We start from the raw sequence: 25,867 nt of genomic DNA, 5'->3' as shown, positions 1-25,867 counted from the left end.
CCTGAAGGAAAGGAAAGTGAATTGAAGATGACTTCCGCTTTCAGTAAGGCCTTTTGTAATGAGTAAGTCTGCCCCAGTTTACTTCATAATGAGGAAAAAGTAAAATGACTCAGATGCTGTATGAGGAAGGAGCACTAGCAAGTTTTAAATTAGGACATATGTGAAGAGGAATTGAGATATGATCATTTAAATATTGCAAAGAGCTTCTGATTAAAGTCTACAGTACGCTGAACCAGAAAGAAAGAAAGAAAGAAAGAAAGAAAGAAAGAAAGAAAGAAAGAAAGAAAGAAAGAAAGAAAGACAGAAGGAAAGAAAGAAAGAACTGAAATCAACACAAATCCTTGCAAATTGAAGAACATTTAAGACAAAAGTATACTGTATATACTTTTATTCATACCAAAAGAGTAGTTTTTTCTAGCTATTATCAACAGTGAATAGAAATCAGCCTATTGCTTTTGTGAGTTTAATGTGCATGACATGCTTCTAATAAAATAATATTACATTATATATATAATCATTAGGCCACATAGTTTCATTTTGCCTTATATTAAAATTATTCATGTAATAACATAACCATGTTATAAGAGACTGAGCTCAATGAGTCTCCCGGCAAAGACAGCCAATGTTCCGATTATACATACTGCCATGAACACACAGAGCAAAATGTGGTCCAGAACCATTGCAACAAACTTCCACTCATCACAGGCCTAGAGAGAGAGAGAGAGAGAGAGAGAGAGAGAGAGAGAGAGAGAGAGAGAGAGAGAGAGAGAGAGAGAGAGAGAGAGAGTTAAAGAATTATAAAGAATCACAATAACATTGAACATATCACATTTTATGGTCTTACATTGTTGGACTCTTCATCTGACTTCATGGTCTCTGCGATGTACTTCACTCCTTCTATAGCATTGCGAACATCTGGGTTTTTAGTTATGGGCGACTGGAAAGGCACCGCAGTGGGCATGGGCTTCCCTGAGATATCCGAGATATCCAAGTCAGGGCTGAAAATGTTTTTAGTGTTTTTTTCTGCACTGGGTCTCTTCATAGCGGAGAAGAACATATAATTGGGGATGGTCTCAATAAAAATCTAGAGCCGGCAGAAGAAGTAAAACAAATGTATATTAAGCACGGAGTGAATAATAAATTTGGTTTAATACATCATATTGTTTTAATATATCATGAGGAGATGCCAACTACATGCGGTCTTTGAGGAAAACAACCTCCTCATCAATATACAATAGTTGGACTATATATTTATAATCAAACCCTTCAGTGTCACTCAAATCACGATGGGTTCCTTTTTGAGTCTGGTTCCTCAAAAGGTTTCTTCCTTCTGTGTGACTATAGTTTCCATCATATATACTGTATATGATGGAAACTAAATATATATTATTATTATTATTATTATTATTATTATTATTATTATTATTATTATTATTATTATTATTATTATTATTATAGAAGATGAGTGGATATTTTAGGTTTCAGCCTCTAGTTTTTATGTAACGTTACTTGCATGAGACATCAGATGAGTTAGCCTGGGGTAGCTCTGTTTGCTAAGAGCGGATTAAACTGACATAAAGCCAAGATAATCTGAAACTAGCTAGCTTAGTCCAAATCTCTCAGCTAATATAGATGACATTTATACAGCAGAGGAGATATATAATAATACGGACTAAATACTGATTTTCAATGTATCTATTCATTTGTTAGCTTTTCAAATTCAAATTCAAATTATTTGTATAGCACTTTTAACAATTCCCACTGTCTCAAAGCAGCTTTACATAAGTATGGAAACAGAAGATAGAGAGGAATAAATAAATAAATAAATAAATATATATATATATATATATATATATATATATATATATATATATATATATATATATATATATATATATATATATATATATATATATATATATATACATATATATATATATATATATATATAATAAGAAGAATAAAAATACATTTAAAAATATTAATTTAAAATTTAAAATACTATATATCCCTAATGAACAAGCCGGAGGTGACGGCGGCAAGGAAAAACTCTTGAGATGAAGAAGAAGAAATCTTGAGATGAACCAGGCTCAGAAGTAAACCCATCCTCCTTTGGGTGACACTAGACAGTAAATAATGTAAATGTAAATAATGTCATTTTATATTATAATATAAAATGACATTATTTATAAAATATATTATAATTTATATTATATTTTATACACAGTTTATAATAGTGCAACCTGAGAGCTCCTGAGGAACTAATGGGTCAGCACTGACCTGATTGCTGATGAACCATCATGACTAGTTCTACCCTCTTCTTTTAAAGCCTCCCTGTGTTCTGTATTCAAAGGCATTTCATTTGTATTCTACACAGATGGATATTTTATTAATCTCCTAAAGTTTTTTTATCCCACCCACCATGCAATTGCTAACTTACTAGTTAACAGCTTTTTTCTCTCTGCAGAGCAAACTTTCTCCACCTTTCTCTTTATTTGACTGAGAGGGTGACAGCACAAGCTCATGCAAATGGTCTAATATTTCAGGAAATGTATTTAGTGCTTGATAGTTTGTTGTTGTTGTTTTAGACAAGAATGAAATATATCTTGAAACACTAGGTGGTAGCACTGGGTAACAAACAGCTCCATAAGATAAACATGAACAAACCTAAAATTAGTGATAGTATTGTAATTATTATCTAATATTTATTGAATACATTTTCTTTTTCTTTTTAATATCTTAAAAATAATTTGCAGAGGATAATTGCTGGTTTAAATGGCAAATTTGTCATTTTTGTTTGGATATAACTCTCTGTATTCTGTGTTCATAGGCATTACATTTGTATTCTACATGGCAAGACACTTTAATAATCTTAAAATGTTTTTTGTTTCTTTTTTTCCCCTCTTTTTGTATTCAACCGTGTGTGTTGTGTGTGTGTGTGTGTGTGTGTGTGTGTGTGTGTGTGTGTGTGTGTGTGTGTGTGTGTGTGTGTGTGTGTGTGTGTGAATGTCATTGTAAATTTAATTTAATGTTGTTATCAAAGCTATTTAATGTATTCTTGAGCATTATGGTTATGTTTTTTGTCCAATCCTTAATGTCTTAAAACATGTCAGCCTTTACATTTAGATATGAAATTCATTATGGCTCAAAATTATGAGTCCAAAATAATGTCCGTAATATTTATAATACTATAATAGTATTGAATGAGGTCAGTGAATTTTTTTCACGCTCACAGAGATGCCTGGCTGCTTGTCCCTTAAAGAACCTTTTGCTCCATAATTCCTTCATTGTTGCTTTGTCACGGACAATATTAGCTAATGATTCAGTGATAAAATAGCTCTTCTCAAGCCTCACTCCTAACGATCTTTTTCTCTCACCTTTGTTTTTAAGAGTGTACAGTGAATGCAGGTCAGGATAGCAGAGCTATTGATAGAGTCTGGTATTCATTTCAGTCTCTTATGTACAGGATTATACGTGTAATACATTAAAGTTGTGAATTGCAGCACAAAGAGAAATCAAATTAACACACAAATTTATATTCTGGTGAACCCACCTTGCGAACCCAGTTTGGCATGGTGTGTGTGCTTGGTGAGCGGTGATGGGTGTTGATTACAATAACGGTGATGATGATGGAAGCAATGACGAAGATCATAGTGAAGAGGATGTATTTTGCAATGAGAGGGACTGCGCTTGAGGTAGAAGGAATGAGCTCCACAATCACCAGTAAGAACACAGTCAGGGACAACAGGACAGAGATACTGAGGGTCATCTTTTCACCTACACACACATATACACATTAATCACGGACAGTTTTCACCACTTGTGGTGTCATGTCAGAAAGAGAAACACAGCTATTCAGCTCAGCATATTTGTCAGCTGTTTTGATCATCGGTATTAGCAACAGAGTGGCTATCAGCAAGGCTAAATATATACAAAAGGCTTGTAAACTCCTGTGGTGCCTCACAGTGGTCTATTTATAATATTTTAATGTGTTCGCACAATATATGAAGCCTCAGAAGGTCAGAATGAAGGCCAGGGGACAATCGGCTGTGCTATAGATATATACAAAGCTGTTCACAGAACAGACAAAGCTGTTCACCGAACCTCATTTATGCATTTTTTGCAATTAAAAAATATAGTAAAAAAGTAAAAAAAAAAAAAAAAATGAAAACAATGCCACTTAAAAATAATTTATCATTTTATCATTCACAATTATCATGCCAGTGCTGAATGTTTGGGTGAGCATAAATGTGAGAAAGAAAGAGTACTTCTATACATGCACTTCATCAATCTGATTTACTTCTATCCCAACTAGCTGACTGATTCCTCTTCCATTATTTGAATTAAACCTAATAATCCAGGGCTATGCATGTTGTTAAGATAGTAACAAGCTGATAGTCTGTGAAATATACTGAGCTCCCAAACAAAAGCCACTTCATCAGAAAATGTTTTGTGGCTGTAACACTGTATCATGCCTTAAATAAATTACATCCAATCCATTAAATTTGGATATTTTTTTTTTGTATAGCAATTTTAACTATGGACATTGTTTCCTGGTTATGACCTTTTGCTTTTGATTTGATTGTCCTGCATTATCCTGACATGTGACACCTGCATGTTTGTCTGCTGATTTGAATTGTTAATAATATATTCTTTGTGCCATGCTAGTTGGTTTAAAACAAGCCTCTTCAAATCTCAGCTTATTATTCAGTTATGCATTTTAACTTTTATGAATTATTAAATGACTGCAGGGAAACTAATAGGAAAGGTGCACAGTTATAAATATTGAGGAAGTGTGCAGGAGCCAATGAGTTTTGGGAGTTCAGTAAGGGGTTCATTTCAGTGCTGGTCAGCTCTTTAGGATTCTCCAAGCATGAGCTATTACATAGAAAGGACTGTGTGCTGATTATGGAGATTGCACTATTGCCTTTATCACGGTCCATTGAGCAAGGAGACTGCTACTTATGCTGATGAATTAACACTGACACAACGTGTGTGTGTGTGTGTGTGTGTGTGTGTGTGTGTGTGTGTGTGTGTGTGTGTGTGTGTGTGTGTGTGTGTGTGTGCTGTGCCCTTTTGGTGACTAGTCCAGCCACTGAAAGTCACTGAAACACTTATTTATTTCACTAATTAGGAACATATCATACATAAACCCAAATAAACATGCATAACCATACAACCTTGTGCAAAAAAACATGACAAATGGAGCAGCAGAAAAAAATTAGGATCACTCCACCGATTATTATCTCAGCTGATCCACCAAATTAAGAGCCCTTATCTCACTCAAGCATCTAACCAAGCACTTCCTGAAATCATGACACTAAGAGTGATGTGTGAGGCATAAAACATTAGAGTCAGACTGGAAGACATAAGACACAAAGCATACACACATATCTTATATATACATCAGTCACAGACATCAGATGCTGGCTGTTTTTTCACTCACACATGCAATTAAATTCAATCAGTCAACCATGTATTCATCCAAACACCTGTCCCTGTTCTGTTTACTTTTCCATCCAGCCAACAATGTGTTAGAAGCAAGATCATACTGTACCTGAGTCTGTGGGCAGGTAGAAGACCAGGCCAGTCAGGAAAGAAAAGAGGATGCACGGCATGATCACATTGACGATGAAGTAGAGAGGCAGTCTCAGCAAAAGGAAGTGGTAGGTGATATCCAGGTATGGAGTGTCTTGACAACAGGCATAGTAAACCCAGTGCTTCCAGCTCCTGTAGTCCTTCATCACCCACTCACCACTCTCCATAAAGTTACTCAGGTCTGGCCGATCGCTGTCCTGAGAGACAAAGAAAACAATCGATCATATTAGAGGCTCTGCAGATGAAGTAATTCAATTTATGTGTCAGTGAACTGACAGGGTGTAAAAGTTGATCAACTGAGATATAATTAAGGTTGACTAAGCTGAAGTTTTGATCAATAGCATAAATTGTCTTTATAATTCAGAACAAGTCTATTAGATCACAATAGAATACACACTTTAAAGATTGGAATTTACAACAGTTCAAATAAACTATTGTACAAAATCTGTATTTCTATGTCTTTTATATGATTCCAGTAAATGTCTGTATATAGTGTTGACTTAGCACATAATAAGTCACAGAAATTGCTATTAAAGTATTAAAAGCAGTTTTTCTGTTAAAATCATTTATTTTTCCTATATCTTCATTTTCCTTCCTATTTTATTTTTTATATATTGCCTAAAGTTTTACATGTGCAAATGCAAGCCACTCCAGCTCGCCCCCAAGAACACAGATATTTCCTCCTTTTACTGCTTTGCACTTTACACTAAAATAAATTAAAGGAATGAGCTGCACATATGAGGTGATATTATTACAGGGTTGACGACGACAAGATTTCCATCGAAGGTCCATGTTCCGAGTTTCATGCTGCAGTTCTGCAAGTCAAAGGGGAAGTGAAGCACAATGATCTCACAGTAGCTCTTAAAGATGGCGGGCGGGTTCCAGGTGATCATTCCTGTATATTCAAGCAGAACTTTTGTCTCATGTACGATGGCAAAGTCACCATCAGCACTATACAAAAAAAAAGAGTGAAAAAAAAAAACACAACAATTTTAAGTTCTAGTAATAATTTAGAGACAGAAAGCTACAAAAGGAGGTACACCAGGTAACAAAGTGTGAGGTTGAATATTTTCTTTTCAGATCCAAAATGTGTTTCTAAGACCATTACTGGGAAATGCAAGATTGAAAGAAAGAGAAAAGGTGAAAAGGAGAAGTGAATCAAAACAGAAGTGGATATGGTGTGCACTGAGCCATCATGTGCCAGGCAACCAGCACTGCAATTAGCACAGGTCCTACACACACGTGTGTGTGTGTGTGTGTGTGTGTGTGTGTGTGTGTGTGTGTGTGTGTGTGTGTGTGTGTGTGTGTGTGTGTGAGAGAGAGAGAGAGAGAGAGAGAGAGAGAGAGTGAGAGAGTGAGAGTGAGTAGTATTAACCTATACAAACTTTACCCTTAAACAGGGCTTATGTTAAATATTGTAAATGTCTAGATTTAGTCTGACGCTACATGTGAGCTTCATAACAACCCAATACAGTACATAGGCTGCATCCAAACAAACACATCCAGAAATCTACACCAGAGCAATAATCACAGCACTTACTGTCTGCTCATTTTCCATAAATGTGTTGAAATATAGAAGACTAAAATAAAAGCAGATCTAATGTCATACTTGTTATAGAGAACGAGGTCAGGCCTCCAGATGTCAGTGCATGGAATTCGGATCTTTTTTATTCCTCCATATTCCTCTGGGTTCCACTGCAGATTCACATCTTTCCATTGCTAAAGGAAAGAGAGAGGACTGACTAATCACCAAGAAACACACACACACATAATCCTTCAAGATAATTAATATTTTACTAAGAATTTTTTTTAGAATATTAATATTTCTATTAAGTGTGACTATTTAGTAAATATAAATGATTCAAATCACAACACATTACCTGTTTCAGACGTACGTTGGTTGTGACAATTTGGTTGACCTCATCCTGTCAGAAAAAAGTCAGGATCTTTACTGTTTATTTCCTTATATCAGCTTGAAACGCATGTTTCATGTTTCACGCATATTGAATATTTTAAATGTTATCATGTCATGAGAAATAATGAAATAGTATAAGAAATTGGAGTAATTGTTTAATTGTGATGACAATGAATCATACCACACTAATAAGCTGGATTAGTTGCAGTCCTACGGTGACCACCACAGCATCTTTAAAGTGACTGACAGGCCTGACCACTTTATTATACCCGGTGAAGAGTTTTTTCACTAGACGGGTCTCGTCTTCTGTGCAGCACACTAGTCCTGCTCGACACAAAACACACAGACACAATGTAAGCCCTGTCAGACCCAGTTCAATTAGAAACAGCATCTATTAATTATGTTTATCAGTTTGAACAGTAAATAAGTCAGTGAATCGACACTATTTCATGATTTTGGCACCCACTTTGCTGTAAACATGTTTTGTGACCTATTAAAAGTGCTAGAAAAAATAAAACTGCAACTGATTTATTTGAAGAAATATTACCGGATAGGATTTAGCCAGTGCTCATCTGATCCCTGTAAACACAGTGATGTGGAAGAAGAGGTGGAGTTTTACAGTATAATGGATAACATTCTGGCAGCCTGATTTCTCACACGGTTGGAGATGAGCGCAAAACAAACGTGTGAATATTCAGATAGGGCTCGAGTTCCCTGAAGAGCTCTATGTGTTTCCACTGGTATCTCATGTCAGCAAGTCCCAGCCTTAATATTCCATTCATATTTTTTATCGTAATTTTCAGAGTAGTTTAGAGACAAGTTGTAGTGTGTAATTGAAATATATTTACATAATGCAATTATTTCAATTATCTCATTCAAAATGAGTTACATTAATTATTATGCACAAATAATTCAATTATAATCATCTGCCTGTCATTTGATCAAGAGCTGTGTTCATTCATACAAATCAGTCACAACAATCTGTAGACCTCCAGAAGGGCAGTAAAGAAAGTCATTAAGTGTCACTTGCACATCTGAAGCTGTCAATCAAACGAATGTTATGCAGGCTAAAAACAGAATGATATTTTATCTCTCATACTGCAAACGGACATTACAGCTCTTCTTTCACCTCTGAGTTTATAATGTCTTAGAGGGTAAATACTATTTACCTCTGTTTTAATCAATTAATTAATACATTATGTAAAATGTAATATTATGTAATTTACATAATATAATGATATATAAAAGAGTAAATATATAATAACTTTGGTTAAGGATTATTGTAGAAGTTAATATCTATAAATAGATCATCAGATAAAGCTTGCCTAATAAGACTACATCCTCAATTATGTGACAAAATGTTTAGACCACAACTTCCTATTTCTCTTGTTATCTTGTGAGTCACACATTATGCGTTTTGATGCATTTTGTTTAAGCTTTCATTAGTACACCGATTACATTTTTGCAATCATTGATAAAAACGACTAAATATAAATACAACCATGCATGTACATGATTTACATTTCAGCATGTTTCATATTTATTTCAAATTGAAATGAAATTACAGATAAACTAACATGCCAGACTGTACCTGTAGAGACACAGAGGAGCAGAGCAACCAAATGAAGCCACTTCATGTCACTGGTGTTCATGTAAAAATGAAAAAGCTGCTTTATCTCGCCTGAAAAGAAAGAACAAGAAAACCAGTTTGCTTTGTTCAAGCCTCCTTTTTACATATCCGGTGTGGATGGTTTGATATTCGAGTCCAGTGCCTGTCTCTCTGTCTCTCTTGGTTTCTCACTGAGCTCTCTGCTCTGCTTAATGCTACTGCAGGGTCAAACCCATCTGCTGTACAGCACATGAAACCTGAGACAAATACCTCTAATCCGTCTCTTTGGTGTAACTCACATGTAGCACATTCTCTGATCAGCATTAACTTTAAAACCAATGACAGGTGAAGAGAATAACATCGATTATCTTGTTACAGTGGCAGTGGCAGCTGTCAAGCCTTGGGATATATTAAGCAGGATGTAAACAATCAGGTCTCAAGGTTGATATGCTGGAAGCAGAAACATGGGCAAGTGTAAGGAGCATGTGCGTCTTTGACAAGGGCCAAATTGTGATGGCTAGACGACTGGGATTCTCAGAGTATCTCCAAAACAGCGGGTTTATGGGGTGTTTCTGCTATGCAGCAATCAGTACCTAAAACATTCAGTGTAATGAAGGACAACCAGTGAACCGGTGACACAATCACAGACACCTAAGGCTCATTTATGCGCTTGAGGAGTGAAGACTAATACGTCTTGAAGGCTAATACGTCTACATTTAATTGAGCTCTTTTAAAGTACATTAGTAAAACTAAACTAATACAACAAAGCTAAGATTTAGAAACAGTTGCTGTTGGATAAAATAATTTTACTTATGGGGACATCTGTCATTTTTTCTACTAAATTTGTAAAAAGATACAAAATGCTAAAAAGTTTAGTGTTTGTCTCAGAATCTTTTCTCAGAATTTATCTAAAGTCATTCAAAATGATTTATAAATTTGTCAAAAACAAAAGAATTGATCTAGTTAAGCATCTATTACTTCAAGTCTCAGATCTTTTCAGCTGTTTTAATACAACTTAAAGCTGAGAATGTTTTAGAGCATTTTTTTTATAAATTCACACTAGAGCCACAAGTTCCAGTCAGCATGGGGTTATTATATTAGATCATGCCCTACTCTATCATTTTCACAAGCTGCTGCTGAGAGGCCACAGCTTTGGATTTGACTTTTCCAGATGGCTGAGCTTGACATCGCTGTCCCTTTTCTCGAATTCTCACCTGCATCATCCGCAAATTTAATGCCCCATCCCTTCTAGCACACTCTATCTACTCAGTTTAGGGAAGATTTCCAAGCAGACACACATTTGGTATCTCAGGTGTGATTGGCTGAATTTAATCACTAGCTCCTTCAGAATAGCCGCTGCCCTTACTGATCCTCAGCCCCTGTCCTGACACAACCTTCCATTCTACAGACAGGAATAATTTCCCCACACAGAGACCCCCTCCATGCTCCAGCAGACTCCATTTCCCCCTGCCTCCCTCCCCCTTCACTGCTTTACTCACAGCCCTGAATCATTCATCTTATTTAGAGACAGAGTGGCAGATCTGGCAACTGCAGAATTAAGAGAGATCAGTATCCCACACACCCACTGCCCTACCCACACACACACACACACACACACACACACACTGCCACCTGAATCTCAGTCCCACATGTGTCTCTCCTGGCAGGATTAAATCCGTTCGCCCTTGACAGAGGAGGTGGAGGAGGAGGAGGAGAGCGATATTCTGAATGTCTAGCCATGCTGAGAGTGTGCAGCCAGCATGACTAAACACTCGTCCAGTCATAGTGAGCCCAATGCAGTGCCCGAAGTCCCTGTCCTGCTGATCCAGTTCATGTAGAGCTCGGTCCAAACACAATCACACTTTGGCTGATGTCTCACAACTGATTTCTGCTTTTCTTTGCTAGTTCGAGCACCAGCACAGACTTTCTGCCTCACTCAGCCTGTCGAGAACGACATTCTTATACAGCAAAATTAATTATTTCCTCCATAACATCACAAGTCATCTAAGAGATTAGAGATGCCTCCCGCGTTGCGTCTTGGACACGGAAATTACATTTTAACAAAATTACAAAGAATTTCCATCCTACGTCAAGTTCCTCATGGCCATGTAAATAAAATTAGAGTTCTATATAATTACAGTGTAATATTTCCCCTGTGATGAGAAAAGAAGGAAACCCCATTTCCTTAAAACTCACTTACAAGGAAAGTTTATGCAATGCATTTATTACTGTAAAATTATGGGTTCTCCAGTCAAAGGTATTTGTTGATTAAGTGATAAATCTGTATAATTTGGTCTTTCAGACTGGCATCCCATCTAGCGTGTATTCCCGAGATAGACTCTTCTTTCACCACAGCATGTTTATTAAAGATGATGATGTTATTCCAGCATTTGAAGGACCAGCTTATGTAGACAAGACTTCCATGTCTTATCAAAGACCTTTAGTGTTAATGTTGTCATTTTGAATGTGTATTTTATTGACAGGTTTTTACAAAGGAGCGTTTTAAATGAATAGGTTTTCAGTTCCTTTCGATTAGGAAGAAAAATGCTGGGATTGTGTGTTAATAAATAATTAAAGAAACCGGAGCATTTGAGGTGAAGAATGCATTATGCAAGGCTCTTTTAGTGCTTCAACTCTTGATTTTTTCAGTCCACATTAACATTCAGGCAGGTCAGTGCACATAGAAACTCCATATGTATTCTACACAGAAAGGTCAGCTACACTAGCCATCATACACAGCATTCCAATTCATTAGTGTGAAAAGGCAGCGTAGCCCCGTAATTAATATGGTGTGTTATTAGATGTATGTGGATGAGTGTTCAGTCGCCGTGGAATTAACACAGCGGCGGTCTGGATGAAATGGGCTTTTAGCTTTGTCGCCCTGTTATATTAACACAGATGGATTACTGATGCACAATAACAATAAATCATTCTCTCAAAAATGAGACTGCTGTGATTTTCTTTCCCCCATAAGCTTCAGCCTTCACTCAGGAGTCAATGGAGTGCAGCAGAAATCTCCAGGGGGCATATTAACACAGAGCGAGGAGGAAAGTGGAAAATCAAAAATAATGTCAGTGGCTGTCGAGGAGCCGAACATAGGTATTGTATTATGACTGAAATTTAATTATTATTCTGTCATTATTTGTTTTGATTTGCTTCTATAGTGGTGGATAAGAAAATATCGACTGCCACATACAGAGATGCACACAAACACATCAGGAAAATTATTTGCACACTATAGTTCTACATTGTAAACAGTCTACAATATTCTCATAACATTTCTCCCTATAGATTAAATTTTAATATGTTTATTATACGTCTATTGAATTTTAGTCAGTCTTTATTGTGAGTATTGTGAGCACTTTGGGATGATAACTAAGGAAAATCATTTCACATGCATGTAATATGTTTGACTCTTACAGAATCTGAATATCATCTGTATGAGATTAGGTTTGACAGACAATCGGTGAGTAAACTTGTTCATTCAGAAACAATCAGAGAGAAAATTACATCGGTATCGATCAGAATCAGATTTTTCAGGGAGAAAATAACAGCATCGGTATCAGCCCCTGTAGAGTGGCAGAAAGAGTAAACAGACATGGAGCTGACAATAAGGGAACAGGTCAGGACTTGTAATGCTTCATGGATTTGTAATAACCTAACGCTGCTTTTATGGGTAACGGACAGAACAATGTCCAACAATTTACTGATATTAAATCTTAAAAATGGAAAAATGAATAAATGTCATCTTCCTGACCCAGAATCACAATAATCACAATCAGGTCACAGAGTGTGGTACCAGTGATAAGGGATTTCTTTAGGAATATTCACACTCAGCAAAATATGCATTCTATTAGCTGAGAAGCAAGAAAACACTGAGTTAGTGTGAAAAGTCATTACAGCATTTTGGATGCTGCAGGCAGGGCAACCCATCAGTAGTAATTAAAAATGAAACACGTGAATCCTCCCTTGTGTGGTTTGCATATGCATCCAGTGACAGCAGTGATTTGGGGGATGGAAGCTGCCCGAGGTGTTGTTGCATCTATGCTAATCAGCGTGATTGACGCCAGGCCGGAGGGCTTACAGGATCAAGGCACAGAGATCATCAGATGTCACTGTAAACATGCAAACATTATACATATTCTCAAGACCTTTCATCAAGGTCACCATTTCAGATTATTAATTATGGCCTTTGCATTGTTGAAAAAAAATCACCCCATACAATATCATACCATATTCTATTAAATCTGTATATTACATGCAAAAAAATATCCAAGCTCCATATTTCTAAAAGTGACGTTTAATAAATTAATCCATGAGCAAATCAAATACAAAAACATTACAACCAAAAAACACCAGCCAGTTCTGTTCTGAGTGCAAGAGATCTGTGTAAAGGACAGACGTCTATGATAGACACTGATTAGTAAATGGATTGTATTGTCCTTCATCAGTAGAGCTAAAGAGGTACTGCATGAAATAGGCAGAAGAAAGAAAAGAAAGAAAAAAAAAGAAATTCAACAGTGACACTTTACTTGAAAAGTTATTGAGGACTGTCGGTAACGTGACACTCATGAGATACTCCTTACAAATTTAAAACTAAAACATCGGGCATACAGAAAACCATATAAACAACTCAGCAACCAAAAAAAAAAAAAAAGGAATCTGTTGAAGTTAAGCGTAAACCCAAGAAAGCTGGATTTCACCACATTAATGCATGCTGTTACTGCCACTACACCTGTTAACTATAAAGCCTACAATGAGTTTACAGTAGTTTCTTGTTTATGACTTAATGTCTTCTAAAGCAGCTTTTACTTTAAGCTTTTCAAGTAAAGTGTCATCAAAATTCACTGGGAAATATCACATTTACAGTTTCTCACAAAACACAAAACCCGTTTGGCAAGTAGGAACTAGTGTACACACATGGGACAAATAAAAGTACAGTCACAACGTGTCAGATTTCATGGGTTCTTCACATGCTGCAGAAGAAGGCTGTGGTTAGCCTTTATTCCTCAGTAACCCTTAAACCGTCACAAAATAAACAAAACTTGCTCTGAAGAGTCTCTGTTCAGTTAGCATAAGCCCCGACAAAAATGGGGAGGAAGACATGCAAATTTAAGGTACGTAATCCACGCCCATTAAACGAGAAAAAAATAGAGCGTTAAACAATTAGAGCTCATCCACAAGATGTGGAAAGAATGGACTATTATACAATGGTCCTTCATATTCAGGTTCAAGTCTTCGCACAAAAAAGAAACGCAGCATGAACTGCAGTCCATTATTAAAAAAAAACAAAACCCTGATCCTTCATATAGGAGGTGACATGATGGACAGGTTAGAAGAGGATGTCTTCGTTCTTTATCAGAGACTCTACCACCTGCCTCTGATAACGAATGTCGTTTAGTGCCGTCATGGCATCGAGGTCTGGAGCACGCATCAGAGTGGGACCAAACACGATCCCTAAATTCTCTGCGTTCATCAGGTTATCCTTCTCGTTCTGGGTCACCCTATAAACACACACAGACATATAATGTGTCAGAATTACTGGCTGCAGCAAGAAAAAACATGATGATATTATCCTCAATGTCACTTTGGTAAAAATGATGGCAGGAAAATTAACCACAATGTCTTTGTTCCTCACCTTTTTAAATGACCCATCAGATACCTCAGAGTTTCACAGTGAGCAGGAGGCAGTTGCTTCAGGGCTTCGTGAAGCGCCTCGAGACGCTCGTCTGGGTCTGTCAGCTCTAAGACCACAAACAATACACAAGCTCTATTACACATTAATACTTCAAGTAAAAAAATAGATAAATAGATGCATACAGACAGAAATAAAACCAAACAAGCTTTCTATGACACGGATAGTTATTAATGAGGCTGACTGGGATACATGCTATTATACTTATACTATATAATGTTTTCTAGCCTCTATTTTTCTATACATGGCCCAATAGATAAAATCCAATCAAATGTAAATTGTATGCTGAAAAAAAAGTGATGAGAAAATTGAGGAGATACTCATTCAGTTATAAAGAAATGCAACTCAGCAGCTCTCCATTCATCCACAACAATGTCAATGAGGAATGACTGAGTTATCACTGGTGTGTGTGTGTGTGTGTGTGTGTGTGTGTGTGTGTGTGAGAGAGAGAGAGAGAGAGAGAGAGAGAAACAAAGACTTACTGGCAGCCTCGATGAAGCGTGGATATGCATCGTATGTGATAACAGGAATGGGCAATTCCCTGAAGTAGAGCTTAAGAGCACCCGTGATGATGTTAATATCTTCATACGTGTTCACTGAGATGTCTGCTTTTTCCCCGTCTACACACAAAACAGGAAAGAGACTGAGCAATGATGCATGCTTCATCAAGAGGTCACTGTAGAAAAAGTGCTTCTCCACAAATATGGCCGGGGAGATAAGAGGATGCCAAGCACCATGGAGGATATTTGTCATGCATAGATGTGGGTGAAATCACATGATCCTGGCAGCAGGAGTGTGTGGTACTGTAGCTGGATTTCCAGACTTTCTGACACTTCATTTCTGGCCTCATATCACAATGCTAGAAGCCAAGTTGACAGTGCTAGGGGTTATAACCTGCTTAATTTCATATCTTCCTAAACCAATTCTCACATTCCCTCACCAATCCCCCATTCAAATCTCACCTCAAAAGCCTTTCCTCATTTCCTCTCTCTCCCTCTCTTTAGCTCACTCTGTAGAGGCTAAACAGTCTCTGACATTGTCCATTTGTCCTGCATGTGGGTATCTAATCGGCAGAACTGAGGCCTCCTGAGGACTTACTGCTTCTGTGCAGATGGAGCATAATCCTCACGCAAATGTGCAGCTTTTCACATTAAAGCAGCTCAAAGCAGCCGAGGCAGTACCAATACACAGTGTTCCCACTGTTAGACAATGCGTGACCTAAAAACACTGCACTGGGAACACACGTGGGTGTTTAACACTTAGCAGGATTATACGCATGGAGCTCTGCACAGGCATGCAGCGAATTTCATTTACAATTACTTTATTTCATCAGAACTAAATGCAACGCGGAGGACTTCTGAAATGGACGTTTGCTTTGTTTGGAAAACGTTCAGTGTGCACAAAGGGAAACATACCTCTGTCGAAGGACAACTTGACATCTTCAATTAAATCACTGAAGCCAGACACTCTGTAAAGACCTTCTGACTTCAGACCTAAAACAGAAATGAGTTTACTGTAAAGGCTCTATTTGGAAAATCATTAACGATCTCATTCACATCAGACAAAAATTGGACATATGCTGTGTCTAATGGAGCAGTCCTTTTGAAGTGTAAACCAAAGCCACTCAAACAATTATCCATCTGTTTAATGACGTTCATTAATACAGCATGCTGCTAAACTGTCACAGTGCTATTTTATTTAATTTTTGAAGGCAATACAAATGAAAAGCCTCCATCCTATGACATTTAAAGACAAAAACAGAGTGTTATATTAGTGATATTAGTATGTGGATGCTGGTAAATGAACAAGAATAAAACAAACTCGTCTTTCACGAGAGCTCTAAACAAACTTAACACAGATCCACTGTTAATCAGAAACATGGCTGACTATAAAGGTGGAGCTTACCTCGTGATTCGATCTCCCGTATGCACATATCCACCACCATGGGTCGTTTGGAATTATGGGCTTTTACCAGAGTGGTCAGATCACAGCTGTACACTTTCTTCACATGTTTCAGGTCTGGTTTACAGTCGTTGGGAACCATCTTGGAGCACTGCTTATGAACGTTCAAGCCACAGTCTGCAACAAATAAAAAAACAAAAGGGTCTCTGTAATCCACTGAAATAAACAGAACCCACCTCAATTACTTCTAATTTTCCTGAGAACAGTCTTGAACACACTTCTTTTCAGGAACCCTACAACACCACATCAGCGTGCTTAATCTGTGCAAATGAAAAATTTCAGCCCTGACCAAATTTTCAGCAGCACATGCTGAGTTAGAAGAAGTGCACAGCAGTTTGAGACTAATACCTTTATTGATTGCCTGTAGCCTTTACCTAGAGCAGATTGAGTTAATTTCTCAACCAAGTGTGCTGAGGTTGTGCAAATCAATATGTGTCCAAACTGTCAATGAGCCCTGATTGCTGATGTCATCACTTTCGGACTGGTTCCTAGTCATGCTGTCGGTGTCACCAAGGAGGAACCTGCTAGGTCTACAAATGACATCTGATAAAAAATACATGAGCTACTTTACCCATTTATGGGACATAATACCAGAAAATCTGATTAAGGGTTGAGGAAGGTGTGCAGTATAGAACAGAGAAGCAGCCCAGGAAAATGATTCTTAGTTTCAAAAGAACATAGTGAAAAAAATAAATATTACACCAGCACATCTTAAACTTCAACTAATTCATCACTCACTGGGGTTATTTTTCTAATGCTAAATTGTCCACATATCCTAGAGCATAGTGCTGCAGGTATACTCCCTACACCCCAAAATGCAGACAGCACGAGTTAGGCAAATGACTTCGTTAATATACAATGTATGGCTCCCATAATAGGCCAGCTGCTCTAGAGCAGGTACCATGTGGGCAGAAAAAAAGAAGGTAAAGAAGAGCTGAGTGAAGTGAAAGCCAGAGAAGTGGCGTGTTTTGAGCTGGGGGCAGACGCTCAACTGCTGCTGCTTTGTGTTCGGGGAGAATTAGGGAATTAAAGCTAGGTTGAAAACAATATGGCCTGAAGGATGAGAAGAGGGAAATGAAGAGAAAGAAAGAGAGAGAGAGAGAAAGAGAGAGAGAGAGAAAGAGAGAGAGAGAGAGAGAGAGAGAGAGAGAGAGAGAGAGAGAGAGAGGTGCACCGATAGCCTTCGTCCCTGCACACACAAATAATCAAGCAGGCAGATATTCACTGTGCTGCAGGCTACACTAGACCTCATTTCCAGCTCAAAATGGCACAGAATCTCAAAGCACTATGCTGCACTCGGTCTGTCTGTCTGCCTCAAATTTTAGGGGCCAGCTTTTAGGTTTACACACAAACACCCACACAATTTCTTTTATCAGTACGAGTTAATATGGCGATCCCAGCATGATAAATAGCAGGCGGTGCGTGCTCTGTTCATTCAGCACTGAACAACAGAAGAAGTGAAAAGCACATTAGTGAGAGGTTGCTGAAATCCTGCTTGCTATGGCCACAGCCCATTCATCTACTAGACACCGATAACGTGATTACACTGACCCCTTTCATTTACTGACTGAACAGCAACAATCATTAAATCCAATCTCCTGCTGGATGCCGTCTTTCTAAACTGACTAAAGCTGGAGAAAACAATTTTCCCCATTACTTGCTATAATTACATTTAGCATTATCGTACAGCTTTATTCTAAATAAAAGTACTGAATATGGCAATAGTGATACCAATTGAAAAGACTCGACCTTAAAAGATTGAAAATGGCCCCTCGAGCATTACTACCTTCATTTAAATTCATTGATGGAGAAATGTAATTACTGTATGAAAGAGAGAGAAGGATCTCTTAAGAGCGGGAGACAGGCGCAGTAATAGAGGGCACCGGTTAATAGATTCACTTTATCCTCTAAGGTCTGCTGATCCCGTGTTCAGAATACTAGTGCTAGATGACCCTCAAGCCCTCAGGTGGGGGCCAACGACACAGATAGGCTCTTAACCTGTGCGCGCATACACACACACACACACACTCACACACACTCACACTCACACACACTCACACACACTCACACACACACACACACACACACACACACACACACACACACACACACACACACACACACACACACACACACACACACACAAACACACACACACACACACACACACCCTGAGTGCCAAACTAGAGGACACTGTGTGCTCTCTCAATACACCACAAGACATCCTGAAGTCAATTTTTTTGTCTGAAATATTAGCTTTAACACCTGTCTACTGGACTTAATATGGGAGGTGTCCTCTTCTGGACCAGAAATATTTGCCAGAATCCTTGCTCTACTTATTACACACTGACAGTCAATAGAGATCTAATTTCTTTTGTCGCTAAGAGGACTGTGAGACTGTCACAGAGTTCCCCATATTGGGTTATGGGGACTGAATATCAAAGTGTGTCTCCCCGGGCTCTCAGCCCTGCACTTGTTATGAAGATATGCCAGCTTTGTTTTGCACTCTGCCATGATGGAATGGGTTTCTGCAGAAGGAGGGAGACTGTAGCCTGATGAAGCAATGTGGCACAACACGCACAGACACAGGGGTCGGCATGCTGGCACATAACCAGCCCCCTTAATCCATCCCCCTACCACACACAGACAGAGAGAGAGAGAGAGAGAGAGAGAGAGAGAGAGAGAGAGAGAGAGAGAGAGAGAGAGAGAGAGAGAGAGAGAGGGGAGGAGCATATGGGAATGCAAATTTCAACATCAAATGCGACTTTGCTGTCCTAGTTTCTAGTAGCATCACTAATAAAAAAAAAAGAGAACAGAAAAGATGTACAGAGAGAGAGAGAGAGAGAGAGAGAGAGAGCGAGCACACGAGCAAGAGAGAAAAAAAAATGGGATCTCAAAAAAAAAAGCTTTGAACTGGCTGCTTTCAAATCTGATTCATGTATTATTCATAACACCAGACCCAGAAAACATGTATGCATCTCACTTTGTTCTATAAATAAAACATTACAAATAAAACAAACATTAACCTACATATTTCCACTAAGTGCCCAACACCTGAAATACAGAATCAACATACTTTAAATGAGGAAAACAGGAAGCTACAGTATAGGCCAACGGCAGATCCAGTTTTTTGTATGACAACAGACGAAACTGTAAAGTCAGCTAATCCATATGAAAGAAACAAAATACACAGTGCATTCATACATAAAAGGAACAACCTGAGAGCCTTGAGTTGTCAGTATGAAACAATCGTTTGTTATTCCTCTCATCCCTGACACACAGATCTACACACAACACACTGTGCTTTAGCAACATGAACAACAACTACATCTACTGGTGGATAAACACTGCATCCGCTGACTGAGGAAGAAAGCTGAGGTTTCGTAGCACATGAACAGAACATATATAATTTCCTACCTCACTGGTTAAATTGTATTTTTAGGCAGAATTGTTTAGGCACAACTGTATCTCAGGTATATAACTGGATTTTAATTTTGTTAATGAATTAATTGAACTGATTATTGTGTTTTTAACCGCAATGTTTGTTTCATCACAGAAGCTTTTAACTTTAGCGTTGTTATTAGAATTGCAGACAATCATGTACACTGAAACTAATATAGAAAATATGAAAACCTTTAGAAATGGTGTGTGTGTGTGTGTGTGTGTGTGTGTGTGTGTGTTTGTGTGTGTGTGCTCATGTGTATTCACCTGCACATTTGACCCCCTGAGCAATAAGCCCCCACATAAAGTTGGCACAGTACTCGCACCAGTGTGGGCCTCTGAACGTGTGTACCTACAGGGCAAAGAGAGACAAAGCAATATGTTAAAACACCCTGAAGGGCGTGCACACACACATGCACACACCCACACACATAAACCCATACACACAAACCCACACACAAACACACCTCCTTTGAGCTTTAAGATGATGTACACAGGCACACAGATCTCTTGCGTTTTAGAATGACACACACGGGCCGAAATACAGACACACAGACAAATAGTCACACAGACAGGCGTGCACACACACCCACAGAGCCCCGTGATCTTTAGGATGACACACTCACACAGACATGCAGACACGCACAGAAACACACACAGACACAGAAACACGCACACACACACAGACACACAGAGCCCCTTGCTCTTTAGGATGGCAAACTCGTCTCCAACAGCAGAATTGGGGGATTATCTGTGATCTGGGTATGAAGGCTGCTACAGCTATGCCAAATCTGATGGCCTTTTCAATCCACTCAGACAATTAATCAGTAGATCAGTACACAGCGGCACAGAGGATGTGTACAGAAGAAAGGGGACAGAACAAAGGAAGGCCGAGAGAATAACAGAAAGAGGGGCTGTGGGTGAGCGAGTGTGTCGTTGGACCATGTAGGAACGGCTGTCTGAGGCAGAAACAGAGCTATCACAGCTCTCATTCCCCGCTGCGCCAGGTAACAGCTCATCCAATCAGGAGGCCTCGTGCTCGCTCTCTAGGGATCATGAGCAGGGGACTGGCCACTGCAAATGAAGCCTGGGCTCCATGAACACCGAGCAGTGTCCTACAACTGAACTGCTGCTTTTATACACACATCAGGAGAGATGGAAATGCAAAAAACTTAACATGTCAAGTGTAAAGCATTCATTTTTCTGGGCCTATCTTACATAACATGTTATTAATAAGAGAGTTTTACTACTAAAATATTTGTGTTACATTCATGTAGAAAAGAAATGATGGTCTGTGTAATTTATTGAGCTTTTGCCAGCAAAAGCAGCAGTAGAGCAGCATGAGTGTATGAATAATGCTCTTAGACTGAGGAGATAAGAAGCAGACACGCAGAGGAAAAAAAAACAAGAATCAGCAATTTCAGAGCTGGTGTGATATCACAGCCTCTAGAGTCAATTTACACACAGCACACACTGTACGGTGGGGAAAAGTGGCACAAACACTTCTGCATGCCGAGAGAGAGAAATATAGGGACAGCACGACTACAGAGAAAGTGCACACAATAAGAGAAAGAAAGAAAGAGGCAAACAGGAAGAAAAAAAAGAAGATATAGATATAAAGGAGATGGGAAATAAACGAGGTGGACAGTTAAGGAGGCCACTTCTGCTGACTGAAGCCTAATGGGAATACACCTCTGTGCTCATGATGCCTATCAATCCTTAATCTTTCCATCTGTCACCCTGAAGCAAAGGGGTCTCTCTCTCACACACACACACACACACACACACAGACACACACACAAACAAACAAGACAGCCTAAAACACACACACACACACACACACACACAACACACTTCAAATATCTGCACAATAGTGGTTCAGGCTTTCTATACATGTGACAATAATGGCAGCATTTACAGTATATAACCTGTATTTTATAATGATCAAATCTAAGATGGTAAATACTAGTCATATTGTGAAACAAAAAGGCAAAAAAAAAAAAAAAAACTAAACAAAAAAAGAGTAATAAGGAATAAATGAATGAACATCTTCAGCACATTCACACATGCAGTAGTAACAGTAACTCACGATAGCAGAGAAACCAAGAAGCTCTTACCTTAAAGTTGTGGACTTTCTCATACTTGGGGACGCGTTCGTTGTCCTTCAGCGTGGCCCGGCGCACCAGCGAGCTGAGCTGTGAATAAGCAAACAGTTTGAGAGGCTGCCAGAGGGTAGCTGGAGGTTTCTGAGGACGCATCCTCATGGCCAGCGCTGCTGCGAGCAGCTCTTGCTCCTTCCCTTCCTGCTTGGTCTTGTGCACTAGGGACTTCTCAGCCTTACTGAGAGTGTAGGACTCCCGTGATGGCATACTCTACACGTACGCTAAAGGATTTTACACAAGGACAACGAGAGAGAAAAAATAAAGCCCCTGACGCTCAAAGGAATCTAGTCACACTGTGAAAGTCCTGCATTGCTGTACTGAAACTTCGGAGTGCTGAACATAATCAAAACAAGCCTCTTCCCTAAGAGCTCAACTCCGATAGTGGGAAAAGTGTCCTTAAACCAAGAGCTTCAAGTCCTGAACAGGGAACAGAAAAGAATTTAAGTGTGATAGTGTGTGTAGCTCTTCAGTCGGTCTGTCTAAGCATCTATATGCAGATGAGATGAGTGGTTGAGTTAATCCTCTCCTCTCTGCGAGCAGCAGATATCCTCTCTGGAACACTGCCTCAGAGAGAGAGAGGGAGAGAGAGAGAGAGAGCAAGGGGAGGTGGGAGTGGAGGAGAGAAGTGGGGGAGGGATTCAGCGACAGTGGCACTGATTACACAGCTTAAATCCACCAATCAGAGTAGAGCAGGCCAGGGTTTTATCGTCGCCATCATTCTGCCCCCTCCTGCTCGCCCCGTTCACCAGAGCTGTGCGTAAGCGAGTGTGTGGGAGGAGAGAATGACAGTAGCAGGCACAGAAGTGTGGAGGAACCGGAGAACAAGCGTGGGCTCGTAACGGCCTGTGTGAGTCATCCATCACCTCTGAGCTAAGCGATAACACTTTGTTAACAGAATCACATGGTCATTTCCAAGCACAGGAACATAAAATTATTAGCTTTTTCTTTTTAAAATAATAAAAAACCTCAAGTGGCCCAATTAAAAAAAGTAGTAACATTTTTCACAGAAATAAAATGAGCGAATTTTCAACGTACAATGCTGACATGCACAGAGAATATTTTTCAATTTAAAAAAAATTGATAATTTTTTATTGAATTTGAAACCCAAGACAATGACCTCACAAACCTGAGCAGACAAACAGAACTACAGAATAAGTGCCTTACAAAATGATTCAAACAACTGCAAATAAAGCTTGTCCAAAGCATCTACCCATCTCAGAGGACAATCTGCTTCCTTCTGAATCCTCCCAGACCTTACAGGGAGGCTCTAGTGTGATGTGCTTATTCGGTGTAATTAAATCGGCTTCAGCACAATGCAGCACCTGTCACACAGCTTCCTGGCTTCCAGCACTAAACCCAATTACAGTGTTCAGTTAATGAGAGGCGGTGCTTTGCTCTCCAATACACACCATTCACAAACACACACACAAAAAAAGAAAATCTGTAATAAACTAGAAGCAATACATAGTTAGAGTAATTAACATAAATAAAAAGCATTTCATTATAGTAATCAATGTAACCATAATCGGTGTAAGCATTACAGCTGTAATAAAAGACAATTAAATAATTTTGTGTATTTGCATTATAACAATTAACTACAGCTTCAGCTCTTTATGCATCGCTATATTCCCCTTCAAATATCAGGGTATGGCCTAAACTAAAAAGTTTATTTTGCTGTGTAATTAAAACCCTAATAGTTAACTACATCACTGGGATTTTTTATTTCTTTCTAATCCATTGTTTTTGCTGCAACCTGCCAATTATATTTTCCAATATATTTATCTGGTTATTCATTACTTCCCAAAATGTAAACAAACTAGTAGCCTAATTTAAACCATTATGGGCAAGTTACAAGAAAGAATGAAGAAATATAAGGCAAGACTTCATCTTCATAAGCATTTACATTTATGGCGTTTGGCAGATGCCCTTTTCCAGATCGACTTACATTTAACTCATTTATACATATGAGCAGTTAAGGGCTTGAGGGCCTTGCTCATGAGCTGAGCAGCTGAAAGTGAAGTCTATTTCGTGCTACAGAGTGAACGACACTTGCGTATATGTGCGACGCATGTTCAGATTTCATCTGATGTCCAAGAGAATGCTGCGTTCTGCTGCTCGCAAATAATGTTTCATGTTGTGGAATCTACATGCACAATAATGCTACTTTACTTCCTGAACACGTGTTGACCCGAGTAAAAGTTGTGTTCACATTCAGGAAGAATTATGGCACAGTTCCAGTGCGAGTGAACTCACACCACCACGTCCTACAGGTAGTCTCAGGTTCAGTCCACATGGGTTTCACATCAAGATACCAATCTTTCCTCCAAAGCATGCTTTGTTTCTGACCAAACTGCCACCAGGAATAGCCACTATAAAACCTTCCACTTGTGTTATTGTTGAGATTGGTACCCAGTCCTGAAACAATACCTCTAGGATCAACCATGTGAACCATGTGGCTTTCTAACCAGACAAATTCTAGTGATTATCTCTACATTTTAACCAAAGATTTGATTAAACAGCTTAAAGCTGGTTAACAAAAAACATTGACAATACCTTGACCTGACTGAGCAGGTCTATAAGAGAGGGCCTGGTTTCTTGCTGAGACTTTGAACCCAGTTTGCAATGATCAACATCACCTAGATTCTGGTGCACGTGCACAAGCGCCACCTTCTCTGTCATTTCCCATTTTTCTTCTTCCGTGACATTTTCTCTTATCCTTGTCTGATTATGGATTTTCTTCAACTTGACCTCCTCCTTGGTCCGAAGTTGAAAGGAAGTGTGAGTGCACACGCACACACACACACACACACACGCACACACACACACAAACACACACACACACACATACACACCTCAGTGTGGCTCCCTCTAATCAATACCAGAAGAGTTCACTAAAGCTAGCCTCTTCCAGTTCGGAGCCCAAATTGTGGTTAGGATAAGAGAGGACTTCCTGCCTGCTGCTTTCCAGATCAATGAGCCGAATGCCGGCCGACTGGCTGTAACTGCTGAAGCCGAGATGAAAGGCTGCGAGTGCAGGACTCCAGTGGAGCCGCTGCTGCTGTATACCAGGGGACAAGCTCACCCAGCAAGAGAAACCTGCACCGTGCGGCTCTGCACAGCAGCCCTGCGCGTTTCATACTCGCCTCCCCTCACGCTGCTGCTGTGTTAGTGTAATAGTACCGCCTGCTGCGTGTTCAGGCACTTTGGAGTTTAATAGCGCTGCCTGCTGCTCAGTGCAGTGCTGGCGCCTGGTTCTCAGAATGGGGCCGCTTATAGTCGCTCAGCTAATTGACACTGATTGATCTGCGCATTTGTCAAACAGTGTCCGGACCCAAACGGCACTCGTAAACTGGATGGAGGCAGAGTGCTCCATTTTCAGCCCTTACTAAAACAGAGAGAAAGCACAAGTCCATCTGGCTGTGTAATTACTCATTTGTCTGTTGACTTTAAACACCTGATGGTTCAACAGAAGTCTGAATCTTTTA

The 25,867-nt window shown here is 39.1% G+C and overlaps 2 protein-coding genes across 2 annotated transcripts in view; both read right to left on the bottom strand.

Moving 5' to 3' along the window:
• Positions 1–413: 413 nt before the first annotated feature.
• On the bottom strand, positions 414–9,417 carry LOC113654199 (acetylcholine receptor subunit alpha). The gene is made up of 9 exons (XM_027164204.2): positions 9,105–9,417; positions 7,695–7,837; positions 7,479–7,523; positions 7,208–7,317; positions 6,354–6,549; positions 5,558–5,795; positions 3,554–3,777; positions 845–1,084; positions 414–707 (listed from the first exon to the last, which is right to left on the bottom strand). Exons 1-9 carry the CDS (start codon positions 9,163–9,165, stop codon positions 579–581), a joined length of 1,386 nt encoding a protein of 461 aa, XP_027020005.1. The 5' UTR covers positions 9,166–9,417; the 3' UTR covers positions 414–578.
• A 3,987-nt stretch (positions 9,418–13,404) lies between these two features.
• The window catches only part of chn1 (chimerin 1), a 36,875-nt gene continuing 24,412 nt past the window's right edge, over positions 13,405–25,867 (bottom strand). The window contains exons 7-13 of the mRNA XM_047814939.1: positions 22,338–22,415; positions 20,488–20,572; positions 16,723–16,896; positions 16,233–16,310; positions 15,300–15,437; positions 14,761–14,866; positions 13,405–14,626 (exon numbers count right to left, since the gene is read on the bottom strand). Coding sequence (XP_047670895.1) covers positions 14,455–14,626; positions 14,761–14,866; positions 15,300–15,437; positions 16,233–16,310; positions 16,723–16,896; positions 20,488–20,572; positions 22,338–22,415 — 831 coding nt within the window. The 3' untranslated portion in view covers positions 13,405–14,454. The remainder of the gene's footprint in view (positions 14,627–14,760; positions 14,867–15,299; positions 15,438–16,232; positions 16,311–16,722; positions 16,897–20,487; positions 20,573–22,337; positions 22,416–25,867) is intronic.

This window comes from Tachysurus fulvidraco, chromosome 6, assembly GCF_022655615.1.
Source record: "Tachysurus fulvidraco isolate hzauxx_2018 chromosome 6, HZAU_PFXX_2.0, whole genome shotgun sequence".
NCBI classification, from domain to species: domain Eukaryota; kingdom Metazoa; phylum Chordata; class Actinopteri; order Siluriformes; family Bagridae; genus Tachysurus; species Tachysurus fulvidraco.
This window is presented reverse-complemented; position numbering and strand designations above follow the sequence as displayed.

What these genes read in the sequence shown, in the direction of transcription:
- LOC113654199 (XM_027164204.2), bottom strand. Translation starts at nt 9,165, where the DNA reads ATGAACACCAGTGACATGAAGTGGCTTCATTTGGTTGCTCTGCTCCTC. An exon ending in CCAACGTACGTCTGAAACAG is followed by an intron (nt 7,318 to 7,478) that starts GTAATGTGTTGT and finishes TCTTTCCTTTAG; the next exon opens with CAATGGAAAGATGTGAATCT. An exon ending in TGCCAAACTGGGTTCGCAAG is followed by an intron (nt 1,085 to 3,553) that starts GTGGGTTCACCA and finishes TGCCGGCTCTAG; the next exon opens with ATTTTTATTGAGACCATCCC.